The sequence below is a fragment of the Salmo trutta genome, chromosome 23 (genome assembly GCF_901001165.1).
Source record: "Salmo trutta chromosome 23, fSalTru1.1, whole genome shotgun sequence".
Classification (NCBI taxonomy): Eukaryota; Metazoa; Chordata; class Actinopteri; order Salmoniformes; family Salmonidae; genus Salmo; species Salmo trutta.
In genome coordinates this window covers 37,389,891-37,411,172 of record NC_042979.1, presented here as the reverse complement: position 1 = coordinate 37,411,172, position 21,282 = coordinate 37,389,891, and the positions used below count along the sequence as shown (strand labels likewise).

At 42.5% G+C, this 21,282-nt stretch overlaps 2 protein-coding genes across 2 annotated transcripts in view; both read left to right on the top strand.

Annotated features, from left to right (window-relative positions):
• Positions 1–8,521: 8,521 nt before the first annotated feature.
• On the top strand, positions 8,522–10,869 carry LOC115159975 (nuclear apoptosis-inducing factor 1). The gene is made up of 3 exons (XM_029710154.1): positions 8,522–9,131; positions 9,397–9,441; positions 9,854–10,869. Exons 1-3 carry the CDS (start codon positions 8,687–8,689, stop codon positions 10,363–10,365), a joined length of 1,002 nt encoding a protein of 333 aa, XP_029566014.1. The 5' UTR covers positions 8,522–8,686; the 3' UTR covers positions 10,366–10,869.
• Positions 10,870–13,920: 3,051 nt separating this feature from the next.
• eeig1b (estrogen-induced osteoclastogenesis regulator 1b) overlaps positions 13,921–21,282 on the top strand; it is an 83,550-nt gene continuing 76,188 nt past the window's right edge. Inside the window, exons 1-2 of the mRNA XM_029710153.1 lie at positions 13,921–14,024; positions 14,597–14,940. Coding sequence (XP_029566013.1) covers positions 14,795–14,940 — 146 coding nt within the window. The 5' untranslated portion in view covers positions 13,921–14,024; positions 14,597–14,794. The remainder of the gene's footprint in view (positions 14,025–14,596; positions 14,941–21,282) is intronic.

The following is a 21,282-nucleotide window of genomic DNA, read 5'->3' as shown; positions in this document are numbered from 1 at the left end:
GAAAAATGGAAATCTCCTTTAAGATATCATAGCACTAAGACAAATGGAAATCTCCTTTAAGATATCATAGCACTAAGACAAATGGAAATCCCCTTTAAGATATCATAGCACTAAGACAAATGGAAATCTCCTTTAAGATATTGTGGCACTAAGACAAATGGAAATCCCCTTTAAGATATCATAGCACTAAGACAAATGGAAATCTCCTTTAAGATATTGTGGCACTAAGACAAATGGAAATCTCACCAAACCCAAAGGAAATAGAACACACCAATTCAAACATAGTATTTTAAAAATATCAACAAATAGTTATACACTATTTGTTGTGTGTGGGTATTTGCAAACCCTAGGTTAAAAACAAACAAAACATTGCCAGGCTCTTTCAACCTGGTAGTTTACGGCCTCTATCTCATTCACTCTCTCCAAGATTATAGCCCCAGGAAACATTCCAAAGAGAGACAATGAAACACTAATTTTTACAGAGAAAAAACACAAACACTTGGTCAGCATTCATTGTACTACACCGCTTCAAAAACCCCAACGTTTTTTTTCTTCTTCCCACACATAGCTACAATGTTTGCATGCCCCAAAGGTCAATACTTTTCAGCTAGTACATTAAAACCTCTCTGGGACATGTCCACCCGCGGTACACACCATTCAACAGCCAGTGAAATAGCAGGGCGGCAAATTCAAAACAACAAAAATCTCATAATTCTGATTTCTCAAACATACAACTATTATATCCCATTTAAAGATAATCTTCTCGTTAATCCAACCACATTGTCCGATTTCAAAAAGGCTTTACGGCGAAAGCATAACATTAGATTATGTTAGGACAGCGCCTAAACAAGAAAAACCACACAGCCATTTTCCAAGCAAGGAGAGGCGTCACAAAAACCAGAAATACAGCTAAGATTAATCACTAACCTCTGATGATCTTCATCAGATGACACTCCCAGGACTCAATGTTACACAATACATGTATGTTTTGTTCGATAAAGTTCATATTTATATCCATAAACCCCATTTTACATTGGCACGTGATGTTCAGAAAATGTATTCCCACTAAAACTTTCGGTGAATGAGCACATCAATTTACAAAAATACTCATCATAAACGTTGATAAAATTTACAACAGTTATTGAAAGAATTCTAGATACACTTCTCCTTAATGCAACCACTGTGTCAGATTTTAAAATAGCTTTACGGCGAAAGCACATTTTTCAATATTCTGAGTACAAAGCTCAGCCATCAAAGCAAGCTATACAGTTACCCGCCAAGTTCTGGAGTCAACTAAACTCAGAATTAGTATTATAAATCTTCACTTATCTTTGCTGATCTTCGTCGGAATGCACTCCCAGGACTCCCACTTCCACAAGAAATGTTCGTTTTGTTCGATAAACTCCATTTTTATGTCCAAATAACGCGCGAACGCAAAACCAGAGACGAAAAGTCAAATATTTCCATTACCATTTGTAGAAACATGTCAAACGATGTTTACAATCAATCTTTAGGGTCTTTTTAACATAAATCTTCGATAATATTCCAACTGGACAATAGCGTATTCATTACAGAGGAAAAAGAAGGAGCAGCACGCCTGCGTGAGTGCGCAGTAAACAACTCGTTGATCCCAGGCTTGAGTCAGCTCCTATTCTCTACCCAGTAACAGTAGAAGCATAAAACAAGGTTCTAAAGACTGTTGACATCTAGTGGAAGCCTTAGGAACTGCAAAATGACCCCACAGACACTGTAGTTTGAATAGGGATTAGAGAGAAACACTACAAGCCACTTCCTGGTTGGATTTTCTCTCAGGTTTTTGCCTGCCATATGAGTTCTGTTATACTCAAGGAAATCATTCAAACAGTTTTAGAAACTTCAGAGTGTTTTCTATCCAAATATACTAATAATATGCATATCCTACCTTCTGGGCCCGAGTAGCAAGCAGTTAAATTTGGGCACGTTATTCATCTGAATTTCTGAATACTGCCCCCTGTCACCAAGAAGTTAAATAACTGAATCAAAGAAGAGACAGTTACCTTAATCTAATGAATTCTAATAATAAACGGATAGGTAATTGAGATAGAGTTGTGCCCACCTAAAAGAGTTGACTGATGCATTTTATACATTTTGCGATTTACATGTTAACTTTTCCTTCTAGGACTTTAAAAATAAGTGAAGTGTGTTTTCCTGACAGGACTGTTTGCTGTCGTTTTTGTTTATTTTTGTAAAGTGTTCTCTTTTCATTAAATACCAAAGATGAACACATCCTCCGCTGCACCTTGGTCTAATTCTGACGACGGCCCTTACAGAATCACCCACCAAAAACGGACCAAGCAGCGGAGGAAGGAGCAGCACAAGGAGGGGATGAAGCAGCGTGTTCGGGAGGTCATGGCATCCTGGACGGTAAAGGACCATGGGCTCAAGCTGGGGATTATCGCCGCCGGCAGTGGGAGATCGAGGCGGCGAGAGCTGAGAGGCGCTGGTATGAGGAAAGGGAGCGCAGCAGACACGAGAGGCAGCCCCCAAAAAATGTTTGGGGGGGCACACAGGGAGGTTGGCGGAGTCAGGCGGTAGACCTGAGCCAACTCCCCGTGCTCACCGGAAGCAGGGTGGTACTGGTAAGGCACCGTGTTATGCTGTGAAGCGCACGGTGTCTCCAGTGCGCGTTCATAGGCCAGCCCCCCGCAAGTGCCATGCGAGCGCAGGCATCGAGCCAGGACGGATTGTGCCAGCTCAGCGCGTCTGGTCTCCAGTGCGCCTTTTCGGTCCAGGTTATCCTGCACCGGCTCTGCGCACTGTCTCCAGGGCGCTGGGAGGGCCCAGTTCGCCCAATGCCTGCGCTCCGCCCGTGCCGGGCCAAAGTGGGCATTCAGCCTGGAGTGTGGGTAAAGAGCCTACGTACCAGAACTCCAGTGCTCCAACACAGCCCGGTTTATCCTGTGCCTCCTCCTCGGACCAGGCCTCCAGTGGGTCTCCCCATCCTGGTCAGTCCTGTGCCTCCTCCACGGACCAGGCCTCCAGGGGGTCTCCCCATCCTGGTCAAGCCTGTGCCTCCTCCACGGACCAGGCCTCCAGTGGGTCTCCCCAGCCTGGTGAGTCCAGTGCCTGCGCCCAGAGCCAGACCTCCTTCATGTCTCCCCAGCCTGGTGAGTCCTGGGCCAGAGCCGCCAGAGCCGCCAGAGCCGCCCGCTTGTCCGGAGCCGCCAGAGCCGCCCACCAGCCCGGTGAGTCCTGTGCCTGCGCCCAGGGCCAGGCCTCCTTCATGTCTCCCCAGCCTGGTGAGTCCTGTGCCTGCGCCCAGGGCCAGGCCTCCTTCATGTCTCCCCAGCCTGGTGAATCCTGGGTCAGTGCCGCCGGAGCCGCCCAACCAGCCCGGAGCCGCCGGAGCCCCCAGGGTCGCCCGCCAGCCGGGCGCAGCCAGGGACGCCTGCCAGCCGGGCGCAGCCAGGGTCGCCCGCCAACTGGGCGCAGCCAGGGTCGCCCGCCAGCCGGGCACAGCCAGGGTCGCCCGCCAGCCGGGCACAACCAGAATCGCCCGCCAGCTGGGCGCAGTCGGGGTCGCCCACCAGTCCTCCGGCGCGGCCAGGGGCGCCACCGAAGTGGGCGAAGCCGAGGGTGGAGCGGAGACCACGTCCCGCAGCTGAGCCGCCGCCGTAGGAAGGCCCACCCGGACCCTCCCCTTCAGAGTCAGGTTTTGCGGCCGGAGTCCGCACCTTTGGGGGGTACTGTAACACCCTGGCCATAGAGAGGGGTTTTTGTTCTTTATTTTGGTTAGGCCAGGGTGTTACATTGGGTGGGCGTTCTATGTTCATTTTTCTATGTTTTTGTATTTCTTTGTTTTGGGCCGTGTGTGGCTCCCAATCAGGCACAGCTGTAGTTCGTTGTTGCTGATTGGGAGTCACACATAAGTAGCCTGTTTTTTCCTTTGGGTTTTTGTGGGTGATTGTCTTCTGTTAGTGTGTTTTCCTGACAGGACTGTTCGCTGTCGTTTTTGTTTATTTTTGTAAAGTGTTCTCTTTTCATTAAATACCAAAGATGAACACATCCTCCGCTGCACCTTGGTCTAATTCTGACGACGGCCCTTACACTAACCAAGTTCCCTAATGCTTTACTTATAGTAGGTGGGGGTTTTAATATTTCTCGAATAATTTAATTGATAGATGGCCTCTGGGAAAGTCCACTTCTATGAATACAAATTTGAGGCAGTTTATGGAAAGGTTTGATGTTATAGATATTTGGAGAGTAAAGTTTCCTAATGACAAGTCTTTCACATGGAGTAATAAGGCACGCTCCAGACAATCACACATAGATTTCTGGCTGGTGTCTAAATATTTTGATAAACAGGGAATTTCTGTTAACATCCTTGCCACTCCCCTTACTGATCATGGAGCTATTTATATTGACATTAAACTTTTTATCACTGATAATGTCTTTGGCAGAGCATCCTACTGGAAGCTTAATAGCTCTATATTAAAACATGAGTTGATCAAGATGGAGATAAACTATTTAATTACACACTTTTGGAACAAAGCTATAAATGACAATTCATACAGTAATAACTGGGAGATATTTAAATATGAGGTTGGAAAATATTTAAGAAAATATGGGAGTATTCTTGCCAGGACGAGGAGAGCTGAAGAAGAATGTGTAACTACAAAGATCACCTCTCTTGTTCAAAAGGCTGTTGAAAGTCTTTCAGAGGAGGACAAATCTGTTCTGTTTGAGCTACAAAACAGTTGGATGTGTAAACTGAAAGCAGAGGGAGCCTTTGTCAGATCTAGGAAGAAGTGGCTAAAAGAGGGTGAACAAAATTCATCTTATGTTTTCAGGTTAGAAAAATACCACTCCAAAACGAATACAATTCAACAATTAAATATTAATGGTCTCATCACAGATGATCCCAAATTAATCTCTAACTTTAGTTGCAACTTTTACAGAAATGTATATACTTCTAAGTATTGTGAGGGTTCCTCAACTCTTTTTTTTACTCTCTGGGGGATGTGAAATCAATTGGGGAGGCTGAGAGGGAACAGCGGGATGACCCTATTATAGTTGAAGAGATCATTTATTCTATTGAACACCTTAAAAATAATAAGTCTCCTGGGACTGAGGGTATATCTGCTGAGTTTTACAAAACCTTTTCTCAACATTTAGCCCTATTTCTGTTGGAGGTCTTTTCTGAAAGCCTTGCAAATAATAGTCTCCCTCCCAGTTTGACTCAAGGTCTGAGTACATTAATATCTAAGACCAAGAAAGACTTGCTTTTCCTCGATAATTGGTGCGTCCAATCTGTCTGCTCAATAATGACTACAAAATATTAGCCTCTATATTTGCAAAAAGAATGAAGGCAGTATTGGACTCAATTATAGAAGAGACCCAATCTGGCTTCATGAGGAATAGACATATCTCTAATAATATCCAACTGGTGTTAGGCCTTATTGACTATTCTGATCTAATCCTCGAAGATAGATTTATTGTCTTCTTAGACTTTTATAAAGCCTTCGATACAGTGGAACATGAGTTTCTATTTCTCTCCCTTGAGAAATTTGGTTTTGGTGAATTATTTTGTAGTACTTTTAAAACTCTATATGAATGGGAACAGTTCCATTAAATTAAAGCATGGCACTTCTCCTAGATTTGATTTGAAAAGAGGAATTAGGCAAGGTTGCCCAATTTCGCCTTACCTCTTCCTGCTTGCAACCCAACTTCTTACAAGTTCTGTTAAATCCAGCAATATAAAAGGGATCTCTATTGCTGACAGAGATATTATCATAAGTCAGCTTGCAGATGACACCACCCTCTTTTTGAAAGATGCTGACCAGATTACTAGGGCAATCGAAATATAAATATATTTTCCAAAGCATCTGGTCTTTGCCTAAACCTTAATAAGTGTGAATTATTTGCTGTTAAAGACTGTGCGATACCCTCTATATGCAATATTCCAATCAAGGGAAAAGTAACATACTTGGGATTACCATATTTAAGGATCAACAGGAAAGATGCTCATTCAATTTCATACCTATTATTTTAAAAATCTAAAAGAAGTTGAACCATTGATTGCAGAGGGATTAATCCTTCAAAGGTTGAGTATTTCTTTCTAAAGCTGAAGGTATTTCCAGACTTACTTATGCAGCCTAGTCCCTACATGTTGACAACAAAATAGGTAAAGCAGTTGACCAGGTGCTTTTCAACTTCATCTGGAAAAATCGTACACATTATATTAGGAAATCTGTCGTTATGAACTCATACGAATATAGTGGTCTCAATTTTTTTGATTTTCCTACTTTGAATAATATTTTTAAGATAAATTGGGCTAAACATTTCTTAAAGAATCCAACTTCAATTTGGAATCTCATCCCTCATTATATCTTCCCCCGTTTTGGTGGCCTCAATTTTATGTTACTTTGTAACGAAAACATTGATAAGATTCCTACAAAATTATCTGCTTTTCATAGACAAGTATTCTTAGTGTGGTCGTTAATATATAAACATAATTTTTCCCCGCATAGGTATTTCATTTGGAACAATAAGGATATTTTGCATAGAAACACGTTTTTATTTTTTAAGCACTGGTTTAATTATCATATCCTGTTGGTGAGTCAACTTTTTAATGCAGAAGGATTGTTATTCAATTATGAGGAATTTTTTATGTCATTACAATATCCCTGTTACATCTAGAGAGTTTGCCATTGTCACGTCCTGACCAGTGAAAGAGGTCATTTGCCATAGTAGTATGGTCAGGGCGTGGCAGGGGGGGTTTGTTTTGTATGTATTTTGTGTTTTCTGTTTCAATATGGGTTTGTTCTAGTTGTCTATTTCTATGTGTTGGTTTTCATGTTCGGCTTTGGTATGGTTTCCAATCAGAGGCAGGTGTCTTTCGTTGTCTCTGATTGGAAGCCATACTTAGGCAGCCTGTTTTTCCTTTGGGGTTGTGGGTAGTTGTTTTCCGTTCTAGTCTAAGTACATGACGGGACTGTGTTGGTCGTTTTTGTTATTTTGTCAAGTGTCTTCATTAAAAGTTTGAAAATGAGCACTATCCACGCTGCGTCTTGGTCTCCATTTCACGACCCCTGTGACAGCCATAGTATTTGATGCTATTCTATCTGGAACTCTCATGTTGTTTAGAGGTGTAGCCAGACCTCACCTTCTTGACCTACCCTCGCTTAATCCAGTTGACTCACCAATAGGAAAAATGGGTTTCTCCTTGCTCCCTCAAAACAACAGATCTATGAGTGCTTTATTTCAAAGGGATATTGTATCCATTCCTTATGTCACAACTTACTGGAATACATTGGTCACTAATATCTGTTGGAAAAAATTATGGTTATTACCACACAAATACCTGCTTGTTAACAAGGTCAAATAGGTCACTTTCAGAATGATCCATAAGTATTACCCTGCGACTCATTACCTGAAGAAACTTAAAAAAGACATTAACATTGACTGTACTTTTTGTGTTGAGCATCCAGAAACAGTTTAGCATTTATTTTGGCATTGTCTACATGTAAAACAATTATGGAAAGATATTCAGTTTTATAATTGTTAATATTCTTGATGACTTTTGTTTTTTTATGAGAAAATGTGCTGCTTGGTTTCCTTAACCATAATAAGGATAAAGAAAAACAATTTTACCTCATAAATCTAATTGTGCTAATGGAAAGATTTCATATTCATAAATGTAAATTCACTAATAAAAAAACACTATTTTGTGTTTTCTATAAAGGAATTCGAGCAGTACATTAAGACCATTCAACATTCTTCTAATAAGAAAGCTGTTAAAACTATTTTTTTAAAGTCAACCATTACCTGAGCGGAAACCAGATTGCATACCCGAGAGAATACTATAGACATCAAGAAAGCCAGTCATTTGATTATTGACAAGTTTTTCTAACACTTTTGACAAACAGCCCACCGGCAGGCCTATTTCTATTTTGCCCTGTTTGTCAAAAGTGTTAGAAAAACTTGTCAATGCTTTCTTGATGTCTATAGTATTCTCTCGCTTGCTTTTTCTGCCCACTATGACAAATGTGTTCCATTTGACAACGACAGGCACTGGTCTATCTTGGCTTAGTATAAAAATCTTTGATGGCATGGTCTAAAATGAAAAACTTATCCCCCTGTGGCACCGGGCCATGCAAAACGAACTCATTCAACGAGTGACAGGAGAAGCGCGACGTCTGAATGGGGAGGGGTGTTGGAATGCGCATGATGGATAGGTCCAGTAGCCAATCACCATCGTTAAATGTGCATTTGTCAGGCCCACAAGGAAACCGGTGAATTTAAATACGTAAATGAAAACATAATGGCTAGTCTCACCATCTCATGACAAAACATCCACATCACAACATAGCCTATTGTATATATTAATGCAATGTTACCATTTTATCAATTTGTTGTTGTTTTTACTACAGAAATAAATCATTTTGTGAGGATTAACGATTGGCATTTGGTTTAGCCAACGGCAGCAGGTAAAACTGGAGGGACCCTCAGAATGTAACCAATCATGGCGCTACATTGGTAGGTTGGGCGGAGATCTAAGCACAACGAACGTAAGCGTTGTTTGTAGGAAGAAGAAGAAGAAGCCGATTCTGGAAGCCATTACGTTGCGCAGATCAATTGAGTAAATCCTACTATTTTTGCGTACAATACGCACAATTGTATTTTAAAAACAGGAATTTATTCAAATATGGCATCGAATACCAAAAAAAGAAAAATGAATTTTTCAGAGAGGGAGGTCGAAATTATTGTGGAGGAAATAGAGAAACAAAAGCACACACTCGTTAACCACTTCAATGCTGGAGTCACTCACATAGCAAAGAATAACGCGTGGATAGAAATTCTGAAGAAGGTGAACGCTGTAACAACATGCCCAAGAGAGTTGGCTGAAGTCAAGAAGAAGTGGTCGGATATGAAGACCGAGGTGAGGCGCAAAGTGGCCCAGGCTAGAGCGGCAATTGAGGAGACCACTACCGACTGCACTCCGGTTCCCGTCATCCTCACTGCTATGCAGCAGCGTATTTGTAACCTTTTGGGAGAGGCGACTATCATCAGTTTACCTACTGGAGACCCAGATGCTGAGATAACTTTACCTGTTACTATGAGTTCAGCCACCACCGTGACACTCACAGAGAGTACGTTTTTCACATGTTTTTAACCCGACTGTAATGGAATTGGCAAAAAGAGCTAGAGTGAATTACTGTTCGTCAGCTCCAATGTTACACACTAATAATGTGAAGATATGTTTATAATGTTATTTATGTCGCAATAGCCATTTATTCAGATTGCCACCCAAAATTAAAGGAAAAACATTGCATCAATACATTGCTTAATCTATTCAAAACACTTTTTTTCTTTACAATTTCCTCTCCTGACCTTTTCTTTTTCTGATATGTATAGGCCTTCAGACAGCTTCAGCATCATGCGAGGAGACTAAATTAGATGGTAAGTCGTTTATTCCAAGGTTTCAAATGTTTGGTATTAATTTATTTCGAATTAATTTCACACTTTGCTTGAGGTGAACGACAGGGTGTGCAGGCTTTCCCCCCTACACAGCACTAATACATTTACATTTCAGTCATTTAACAGATGCTGTTATCCAGAGCAACTTACTGTACTGAGTGCATACGTTTTCATACTTTTTCGGCCTGGTCCCCCATGGGAATCAAACCCACACCCCTAGTGTTGGAAGTACCATGCTCTACCAACAGAGCCACATCAGACTCAGTCTGATTCTCAGGCTGAATCATTCAGCTAATCAAGGGTCTTGATGAATAGTTGAATCAGCCTGAATATCTTCAAGACCAGTAGTGAATAATCCTATACTTACGGGCAAAACCATCTTTCTTTCCACCAGCCGAAACCACATACCACACACTGGAGGAAGGCGGTGTGGTGGAGTACTGCACCACCACTGAAGCCACGCCCACCGTGGTGACCGCTGTGGAGTCGCATCCGGTGGAGATGCTGACGTCAGTGTCGTCTTCTCCGCCACACAGCCAGGCCAAGCCCCAGGAGCTGAAGAGCCGCATCGCCCTTAACTCAGCCCGGCTCCTCCAAGAACAGCGGGTCACCAATGTGCACGTGAGGCAGATTGCCCAGCACCTGGAGGGCCAGAACGAGCTGCTGCAGATGATCCGGAGGTCCCAGGAAGCGCAGGCCTACGCCCAGGAGAGGCAGGCCCAGGCCCTGGAGGGAACCCAGGCAGCCCTGCTGGCCCTGGTTCAGATGATGAGGCCTGCTCTCAAGGACCTGAGGAAGTTCCTGCAGAGCGGGACTGACAACTCCAACAACAGCTCTGGGGCTGCTGCAGAGGGTTCAGAACAGAGGCCCAAGACCCCGCCTCCACAGCCAGCAGACGAAGGCTAATAAAGACTCAGTGTGTGTTGTTTGTTTGCTTGTGTGTGAGAGAGAATGAGAAAGTGTGTGTGTGTGTGCGTGAATGAGAGAGGGTGTATGAAATGCATTTGTGAGCTTGCTCATGTTTGTGAGAAAGAGAATTGTAATGAGTTGCCTTAGAACAAGCATTTACGTTTAGGGTTGTAGTTCTAGAAATACATATCTAGATAGAGATAAGTTGCTGTATTGGTTGTAAAATGAAGTTGACATTTTCTGCTATTGATTGGTGTAATTGACCCTAGCCATACTGACTAAAAAGAGTGTACCGAATTGTCAAAACCCTTTTTCTTCTTAGTCAGCATGGCTAGATTGACCCAGTTAATATTCCTTATCATATGATTTTGGAATGAAATACTTTTTTTCTTTACAGCCAGTGGGCCATAGTTACATCACGTTTTTACCTCTGTGCAGAATTTGCTCGTTATTTTCAAAATCAATGCAACAAAAATAAACTCTTTAAATGATACCATAAAAGATGAGCTTTTCCTTTAGTCTTTTTTAACCTCTTCTCTATGTTTTATGGTACCCTACGGCATCCCAAGCAGCGTCCAAAGAGCATGTGCAGAACAGCTGGCTGGAGTGTTTCTGGACATATTCAATCTCCCTTTCCCAGTCTGTTGTCCTCACTTGCTTCAAAATGTCCACCATTGTTCCTGTACCCAAGAAAGCTAGGTAACTGAACTAAATGACTCACTCCATAGCCCTCACCTCTGTCATCATGAAGTGTTCATATCACCTCCACCTACACTACAATTTGCATACCGTACCAACAGATCCACGGACGACGCAATCGCCATTGCACTGCACACTGCCCTATCCCACCTGGAAAAGAGGAATACCTATGTAAGAATGCTGTTCATCAACTACAGCTCAGCCTTCAACGTCATAGTGCCCTCCAAGCTCATCACTAAGCTCAGGGCCCTATGTCTGAACCCCCCCCCCCCCCCCCCCCCCCCCCCCGACGAGCTGACTCAGAGATAATGAAGGTAGGCAACAGCACCTCCCGCCACGCTGACCCTCAACACGTGGGCCCAACAGGGGTGTGTGCCCTTCCCATAGTCAATTTCAATTTAAGGGCTTTATTGGCATGGGAAACGTCCTCTCACTGTCAACTGCGTTTATTTTCAGCAAACTTAACCTGTGTAAATATTTGTATGAACGTAAGATTCAACAACTGAGACCTAAACTGAACAGGTTCCACAGACGTGACTAACAGAAATGGAATAATGTGTCCCTGAACAAAGGGGGGTCAAAATCAAAAGTAACAGTCAGTATCTGGTGTGGCCACCAGCTGCATTAAGTACTGCAGTGCATTTCCTCCTCATGGACTGCACCAGATTTGCCAGTTCTTGCTGTGAGATGTTACCCCACTCTTCCACCAAGGCATTGTCATGCTGGAGGGTCATGTCAGGATGAGCCTGCAGGAAGGGTACCACATGAGGGAGGAGGATGTCTTCCCTGTAACGCATAGCGTTGAGATTGCCTGAAATGACAACAAGCTCAGTCCGATGATGCTGTGACACACCGCCCCAGACCATGACGGACCCTTCACCTCCAAATCGATCCCGCTCCAGAGTACAGGCCTCGGTGTAACGCTCATTTCTTCGACGATAAACGCAAATCCGACCATCCCCCCTGGTGAGACAAAACCGCGACTCGTCAGTGAAGAGCACTTTTTGCCAATCCTGTCTAGTCCAGCGATGGTGGGTTTGTGCCCATAGGCAACATTGTGGCCGGTGATGTTACAACAGGCCAACAAGCCCTCAGTCCAGCCTCTCTCCGCCTATTGCGGACAGTCTGAGCACTGATGGAGGGATTGTGCGTTCCTGGTATAACTCGGGCAGTTGTTTGTTGCCATTCTGTACCTGTCCCGCAGGTGTGATGTTCGGATGTACCGATCCTGTGCAGGTGTTGTTACACGTGGTCTGCCACTGCAAGGACAATCAGCTGTCTGTCCTGTCTCCCTGTAGCGCTGTCATAGGCGTCTCACAGTACGGACATTGTATTTTATTGCCCTGGCCACATCTGCAGTCCTCATGCCTCCTTGCAGCATGCCTAAGGCACTTTCACGCAGATGAGCAGGGACCCTGGGCATCTTTCTTTTGGTGTTTTTCAAAGTCAGTAGAAAGGCCTCTTTAATGTCCTAAGTTTTCATAACTGTGACCTTAATTGCCCACTGTCTGTAAGCTGTTAGTGTCTTAATGACCGTTCCACAGGTGCATGTTCATTAATTGTTTATGGTTCATTGAACAAGCATGGGAAACAGTGTTTAAACTCTTTACAATGAAGATCTGTGAAGTTATTTGGATTTTTATGAATTATCTTTGAAAGACAGGGTCCTGAAAAAGGGACGTTTCTTTTTTTGCTGAGTTTATGTTTACATTGCCAAAGCAAGTGATATAGATAATAAACAAAAGTGAAATAAACAATACAAAATTAACAGTAAACATTACACAAAAGGTCCTAAAGAATAAAGACATTTCAAATGGCATATGTATATATACAGGGTTGTAATGATGTGCAAATAGTTAAAGCACAAAAGGGAAAATAAATAAACATAAATATAGTTTGTATTTACAATAGTGTTTGTTCCTCACTGGTTGCACTTTTCTTGTGGCAGCAGGTCACAAATCTTGCTGCTGTGATGGCACACTGTGGTATTTCACCCAGTAGATATGGGAGTTTATCCAAATTTGATTTGTTTTTTAATTATTTGTTTGTCTGTAATCTGAGGGAAATGTGTCTCTAATATGGTGATACGTTTGGCAGGAGGTTAGGAAGTGCAGCTCAGTTTCCACCTCATTTTGTGGGCAGTGTGCACATAGCCTGTCTTCTCTGGTCTGCCTTCGGGGGCCTTTCTCAATAGCAAGGCTATGCTCACTGAGTCTGTCAATGATTTCCTTAATTTTGGGTCAGTCACAGTGGTCAGGTATTCTGCCACTGTGTACTCTCTGTTTAGGGCCAAATAATGTAGCATTCTAGTTTGCTCTGTTTTTTTGTCAATTCTTTCCAAATTGTCAAGTAATTACCTTTTTGTTTTCTCATGATTTGGTTGGGTTTGATGGAAAAATACAGTTAGCTGGCACTGACACGACTGACTGTAAAATGTAGGCTAACCCTGACTCAATAAAAATGAGGATGCAACGTCAATGTTACAATTACCAGCAGATGGCGCTCTATGTTAAGATTTAACTAATCACAATTTGACATGACAGTGTGAAGGTTATTTATTTTAGACGAGTACTCTACACATGAACGTACATTGATGTTTTCACATATTGATAATAGGCCAGTAGAAGAAAATGATCATTTTCTCCTCATAAAATGTGGATTTATGAGTATTAATGAACTGAAAATTATATAACTTTTGGGTGGTTAAAATAAATTGATTCTAATGTCTAAGACGTTTATGTTTGTGAATACTGTCTATCAATTCAGGTTATTTATTATACATAAACCAAAACGTAATTTACACGGTTCTCTGAGCCGAAGGCGGTGCTTAGCATCTCGATTTATATTTAGAAGGAGGGACTAGAGTCAAGAACAGCCCACTATGGTTCAAAGTAAAGTATGAATGTTAGTGTTGCTGGACTGTGAGGAGATGTCACGTTGTCCTCTTTGAATACGAGGTAAAACTATTACTTTCTTTCACATATTTGAGTGTCTTAGTTGTAATTGTGTCTGTATACTTTCTGTTAATTCACCTCGTTCTCTGGTTGACATGCGCTTGTGTTTGCGTGGAGGGTTGGCAAGAAATTCTTGGTACGATTCATGTAATGCAGAAGAATCGAATAGATTATGGGTGGACATACCCTTTCCTTTTTGTATCTACTTTACTGACGCCGACTACCTAAAAGTCACGAGTTGCGAATTAACGTGTGGTTTTGGGAATGGTGTAGATATTTTATAATGTCTAAATCCCATAACCAACACAGGGTGTAAAGAAATGCCAAGACAACATCTTAACAAAGCATTTGTTCGTGTGTAGGATATGCCTTCAAACTATTTTCTCTGAAGTTGCCCTGATTGAATATAAGTATAATCATCGGCTATGAATATCACTACAATAATCTGTTTGTTATATATATTTTATGAAAGGCTTTTAACCTATATGTGAGAAAAATGAGGGATAACCAATAAGATGTGTTTGCACTCTTCAGTATATGATCGTAAAGCACCTGTTATTTTGTTCCTGCTACAGGTCCGAATCAACACTGGGTCATCAGAGATGCTGAGCCAAAAAATCAAGGACTTGCAAGCTCCTGATTTAAAAACGAAATTAATACTTTGTTTCATTTCCTATCCGTTTTTGTTGGTCAATCCCAAAGGTTTAATTTAGGACTATTTCTGCTGAATAAACCTGTCAACATATTCCAGTTCACCTGTTTCAACCGTCTCAATGGCGTTTTTAATGAAAAAGAAGAGGTTCAAGTTTCAAATCCATTTTACATTGGACGAGCTCACGGCCGTACCGTTTGTCAATGGGGTACTTTTTTGCAAGATCCGATTGTTGGACGGTGGGGACTTTGCCGTCTCATCATCCAGGTAAAAACGATTCTCATTTATTTTTCACTGTGCATTTTGTGCATGGGGTAGGCTATTGCTAGCCCGTGTGTACCAGTCTGTTTAGCTATCATTCCATTCCTTGCCACTCCTTAACATGTTTTGCAGAAACAGACTGGCACCCAGTCTAGGCTATTGCCTGAATGTCCTGAAAGCTTGATTTGATCAATGTAGGCACAAGAGGGATTAGCCTGAATAGACATACATAATAGATGACAGATGGATCACACCTTTCAGGATTGTAAACAGAGGATTATTAGGTAGCTTTTATAAGCAAGATCAGTTTTCTAAATATCATACACTCTTAGAAAAAAGGGTTCCAAAAGGGTTCTTATGCTGTCTGTGGAAAGGGTTCTACATAGAACCGAAAAGGGTTCTACCTGGATCCAAAAGGGTTTTACCTGGAACCAAAACTAGTTCTTTAAAGGGTTCTCCTATGAGGACAGCCAAAGAACCATTTTAGGTTCTAGATAGCACATTTTTTTCCTAAGAGTGTATATTATCTAAGAGAATAATAGGATCTCCTGCTCTGGCTGCTTGGATCCCCGCCAAAAATGTAGTCAGGGCTTGTGCCTTATTTGTTTCTTTGTTGCAGTTTTGTCAGCTTTGCCTGTTTCTGATCCTTTGCTGTGTACAGACACCAAATAAGAATTCTTGCAGTTTGATCAATGGAATGATATGGGGATATGTCCATTTTATCCCGTGTCATATTGTGACAGATGCATTGTTTCTATGCAACACATAGTAATAACTCAGTAATATCACAGTTTCTACAACAAAACCTTTTCAGAGTACTTTTTAAACTTGCCATTTGACACCAATGGTTTCCAAGACATTATGAATAAGTACCTGTTGATAGGTAAATGCCACAGATGGTTATATCAGTGTATTGCTTTTCAAAGGCTTGCTGTGATTGTGTGTGAGTGTTCCTGTTGTTTGCCTCTCACACTCAGCGTTCAAGTTGGCACACAGTGGTGGCAGTGACCTTTTCCAAACAACTCTTGCCCTACTCATTTGTTTTGAGTTAAATGTCAAATGTAGACCGACAAGATGCTGGTGGACAGTTAGCCTTCCTAGGCTTGGTTCATTTAAGTTAATTGCATTCCTACACTCTTCTGACACCATGTGGGTGTCTCCGTGTTTTATTGTGTGATACATTGAAACGCAGTGATTTATATCACAGGTGTGGGGATATGTTGAAATCCATAGATTCCTGTGGAACTCCAGAGCCTAACATTCCTTCTCATCTGGATAACAGCTGTAAACCCCCATAGAGGGCCTGATATATGTCACCCAGACAGGGTGGTCTACATGTTAATGGATTTCTACTCCCTGTATATAGCCATGATATTTTCTACTCCCGGTATATACCCATGTTATTTTCTGCTCCCTGTATATAGCCATGATATTTTCTACTCCCTGTATATAGCCATATTATTTTCTGCTCCCTGTATATAGCCACGTTATTTTCTGCTCCCTGTATATAGCCATGTTATTTTCTGCTCCCTGTATATAGCCATGTTATTGTCTACTCCCTGTATATAGCCATGATATTTTCTGCTCCCTGTATATAGCCATGTTATTGTCTACTCCCTGTATATAGCCATGTTATTTTCTACTCCCTGTATATAGACATGTTATTTTCTACTCCCTGTATATAGCCATGTTATTTTCTACTCCCTGTATATAGCCATGTTATTTTCTACTCCCTGTATATAGCCATGTTATTGTCTACTCCCTGTATATAGCCATGTTATTTTCTACTCCCTGTATATAGCCATGTTATTGTCTACTCCCTGTATATAGACATGTTATTTTCTACTCCCTGTATATAGCCATGTTATTTTCTACTCCCTGTATATAGCCATGTTATTTTCTACTCCCTGTATATAGCCATGTTATTTTCTGCTCCCTGTATATAGCCATGTTATTTGCTACTCCCTGTATATAGCCATGTTATTTTCTGCTCCCTGTATATAGCCATGTTATTTTCTACTCCCTGTATATAGCCATGTTATTTTCTACTCCCTGTATATAGCCATGTTATTTTCTACTCCCTGTATATAGCCATGTTATTGTCTACTCCCTGTATATAGCCATGTTATTTTCTACTCCCTGTATATAGCCATGTTATTGTCTACTCCCTGTATATAGACATGTTATTTTCTACTCCCTGTATATAGCCATGTTATTTTCTACTCCCTGTATATAGCCATGTTATTTTCTACTCCCTGTATATAGCCATGTTATTTTCTGCTCCCTGTATATAGCCATGTTATTTTCTGCTCCCTGTATATAGCCATGTTATTTTCTACTCCCTGTATATAGCCATGTTATTTTCTACTCCCTGTATATAGCCATGTTATTTTCTGCTCCCTGTATATAGCCATGTTATTGTCTACTCCCTGTATATAGCCATGTTATTTTCTGCTCCCTGTATATAGCCATGTTATTTTCTACTCCCTGTATATAGCCATGTTATTTTCTGCTCCCTGTATATAGCCATGTTATTTTCTGCTCCCTGTATATAGCCATTGTTATTCATTATTAATTGTGTATTTAGTCCTCGTGTCACAATTTCTATTTTTGTTTCAATTCTTTTTATCTTTAACTCTGCATTGTTTGAAAAGGACCTTTAAGCATTTCACTGTTAGCCTACACCTGTTGTCTACTAAGCATGTGAGAAATAAAATGTGATTTGATTTATAGTAGTGGCCTGTTAAGTAGTGGTGACACAACAACAGGGATAAGCAGTCTGTTGATCATCCCCTGCATTTACCCTAATGTAACCCCTGTGACTATAGCCCTACACTAGCCCAAGTCCATTTACCCTAATGTAACCCCTGTGACTATAGCCCTACACTAGCCCAAGTCCATTTACCCTAATGTAACCCCTGTGACTATAGCCCTACACTAGCCCAAGTCCATTTACCCTAATGTAACCCCTGTGACTATAGCCCTACACTAGCCCAAGTCCATTTACCCTAATGTAACCCCTGTGACTATAGCCCTACACTAGCCCAAGTCCATTTACCCTAATGTAACCCCTGTGACTATAGCCCTACACTAGCCCAAGTCCATTTACCCTAATGTAACCCCTGTGACTATAGCCCTACACTAGCCCAAGTCCATTTACTCTAACCCCTCAACATAGCCCTTCACCATAGCCCTTCACCATAGCCCTGCACTAGCCCAAGTCTACCCTAACCCCTCACCATAGCCCCTCACTGTAGCCCCTCACCATAGCCCCTCACCATAGCCCCTCACCATAACCCCTCACCATAACCCCTCACCATAGCCCCTCACCATAGCCCCTCACCATAGCCCCTCACCATAACCCCTCACTATAGCCCCTCACCATAGCCCCTCACCATAACCCCTCACCATAACCCCTCGCCATAACCCCTCACCATAACCCCTCACCATAACCCCTCACCATAGCCCCTCACCATAACCCCTCACCATAGCCCCTCACCATAGCCCCTCACCATAACCCCTCACCATAACCCCTCACCATAACCCCTCACCATAGCCCCTCACCATAACCCCTCACCATAGCCCCTCACCATAGCCCCTCACCATAACCCCTCACCATTTTATTTAAAAAAAAAAAATTATTTCACCTTTATTTAACCAGGTAGACAAGTTGAGAACAAGTTCTCATTTACAACTGCGACCTGGCCAAGATAAAGCAAAGCAGTTCGACACATATAACAACACAGAGTTACACATGGAGTAAAACAAACATACAGTCAATAATACAGTAGAAAAATAAGTCTATATACAATGTGAGCAAATGAGGTGAGATAAGGGAGGTAAAGGCAATAAATAGGCCATGGTGGCAAAGTAAATACAATATAGCAAGTAAAACACTGGAATGGTAGATTTGACAGTAGATGAGTGTGCAAAGTAGAAATACTGGGGTGCAAAGGAGCAAAATAAATAAATACAGTAGGGGAAGAGGTAGTTGTTTGGGCTATTTATAGATGGGCTATGTACAGGTGCAGTGATCTGTGAGCTGCTCTGACAGCTGGTGCTTAAAGCTAGTGAGGGAGATAAGTGTTTCCAGTTTCAGAGATTTTTGTAGTTCGTTCCAGTCATTGGCAGCAGGGAACTGGAAGGAAAGGCGGCCAAAGGAGGAATTGGCTTTGGGGGTGACAAGTGAGATATACCTACTGGAACGCGTGCTACAGGTGGGTGCTGCTATGGTGACCAGCGAGCAGAGATAAGGCAGGACTTTACCTAGCAGGGTCTTGTAGATGACCTGGAGCCAGTGGATTTGGTGACGAGTATGAAGCGAGGGCCAGCCAACGAGAGCGTACAGGTCGCAGTGGTGGGTAGTATATGGGGCTTTGGTGACAAAACGGATGGCACTGTGATAGACTGCATCCAATTTGTTGAGTAGGGTGTTGGAGGCTATTTTGTAAATGACATCGCCAATGTCGAGGATCGGTAAGATGGTCAGTTTTACGAGAGTATGTTTGGCAGCATGAGTGAAGGATGCTTTGTTGCGAAATAGGAAGCCAATTCTATATTTAACTTTGGATTGGAGATGTTTTATGTGAGTCTGGAAGGAGAGTTTACAGTCTAACCAGACACCTAGGTATTTGTAATCTTCCACATATTCTAAGTCAGAACCGTCCAGGGTAGTGATGCTGGACGGGCGGGCAGGTGCAGGCAGCGATCGGTTGAAGAGCATGCATTTAGTTTTACTTGTATTTAAGAGCAGTTGGAGGCCATGGAAGGAGAGCTGTATGGCATTGAAGCTCCATAGGCCCTCACCATAACCCCTCACCATAGCCCCTCACCATAGCCCCTCACTAGCTACAGCCCTGTAGTCATAGTCCTCTGCTGTAGTTGTTTTGTTTCCTTTCCCCTCTCATCCCATGTTGCTTGACTGTATGATCTCATCCACCACTATCTCCCCTAGCATGACTGTCTTTGATGAAGACACCAGAGTCTAGTTAGCCTCTGCAGAGAGAGAGAGAGAGAGAGAGAGAGAGAGAGAGAGATCTGTCAGGGCATTATGCAGTTCTGTCTCCCCAGTGCCCCCCCCCCCCCATTTCCCTCGGGTGGGCCTTTGCCTTGCTTAATGGAGAAGTCTGTCATCAAAGCACTTCATGTAATATTGTCTGGGGTGTAGGGTTGAAACAGTGGATTAGATACATGGTTAGATACTACAGAACTGGACAGTGTTATTGCCATCCCTCAGGGACTGTGTTTAAAGGGTTGTTGTTGCATCGCTGATTCTCGGGCCTATGTTGCTTGTATGAAAGGGCCTGAATTGAAAAAGAGACGTTGATGTGTGTCTCGACTCTGGAAGAGACTGAGTTGGCAACTTGGCAGCAACGAGGAGATGTTGCTGTAATGTTGTCAAGGCAACGCTGAATCAAAGGACTCTGACCTAACGTTGCTTCTCTTTGATTGTCAGCTCTGCAAACCAACCAACCTCATTTGTAGTCTGGGTGCAAACTGTAAATGTGTCAAAGGCAAAGCACCTAACTGCCATATACAATAGATACAAAGTCATAAGTCAAAGTCATTGTAGTAGTATTAGTAGATGTCTTGGTGTCATAATTTACATCCTTGACCCTATGAACTCTGCAAAGCACAACAAAGGATTTGTCACTGGTAAAGAAGGTCAGTTGAACTCTACTCTAAGTAGAAGACAGATGTCTCACCGTATGCCACTACTAGTGACCCGGTGTGTGGCGCCTATATATAACACTTTAAGCTCTCTGACTCACACAGGTGTCAATGGCTGTCCTGTTGTAGCCGGTTGTGGTGGCTGGTTTTGCATAGAGGATGAGGTTGAAGGCTGGAGTTTTGCATAGAGGATGAGGTTGAAGGCTGGAGTTTTGCATAGAGGATGAGGTTGAAGGCTGGAGTTTTGCATAGAGGATGAGGTTGAAGGCTGGAGTTTTGCATAGAGGATGAGGTTGAAGGCTGGAGTTTTACGAAGAGGATGAGGTTGAAGGCTGGAGTTTTGCATATAGGATGAGGTTGAAGACTGGGGTTTTACGAAGAGGATGAGGTTGAAGGCTGGGGTTTTACGAAGAGGATGAGGTTGAAGGCTGGAGTTTTGCATAGAGGATGAGGTTGAAGGCTGGGGTTTTACATACGGGGCCTAATGCAGATAACAGTTACAGTACAGAACTGGTCTTGTCTGGTATTTTCTTGTCTGGTCTGGTATTGTCTGGTCTGGTATTGTCTGGTCTGGTGTTGTCTGGTCTGGTATTGTCTGGTATTGTCTGGTCTGGTCTGGTCTGGTCTGGTAATTTTGTTTCTGAGGTCTTGGGTGATATCTTTTGATTTTCCCATGAT

What these genes read in the sequence shown, in the direction of transcription:
- LOC115159975 (XM_029710154.1), top strand. Translation starts at nt 8,687, where the DNA reads ATGGCATCGAATACCAAAAAAAGAAAAATGAATTTTTCAGAGAGGGAG. An exon ending in CACCGTGACACTCACAGAGA is followed by an intron (nt 9,132 to 9,396) that starts GTACGTTTTTCA and finishes TGATATGTATAG; the next exon opens with GCCTTCAGACAGCTTCAGCA. An exon ending in CGAGGAGACTAAATTAGATG is followed by an intron (nt 9,442 to 9,853) that starts GTAAGTCGTTTA and finishes TCTTTCCACCAG; the next exon opens with CCGAAACCACATACCACACA.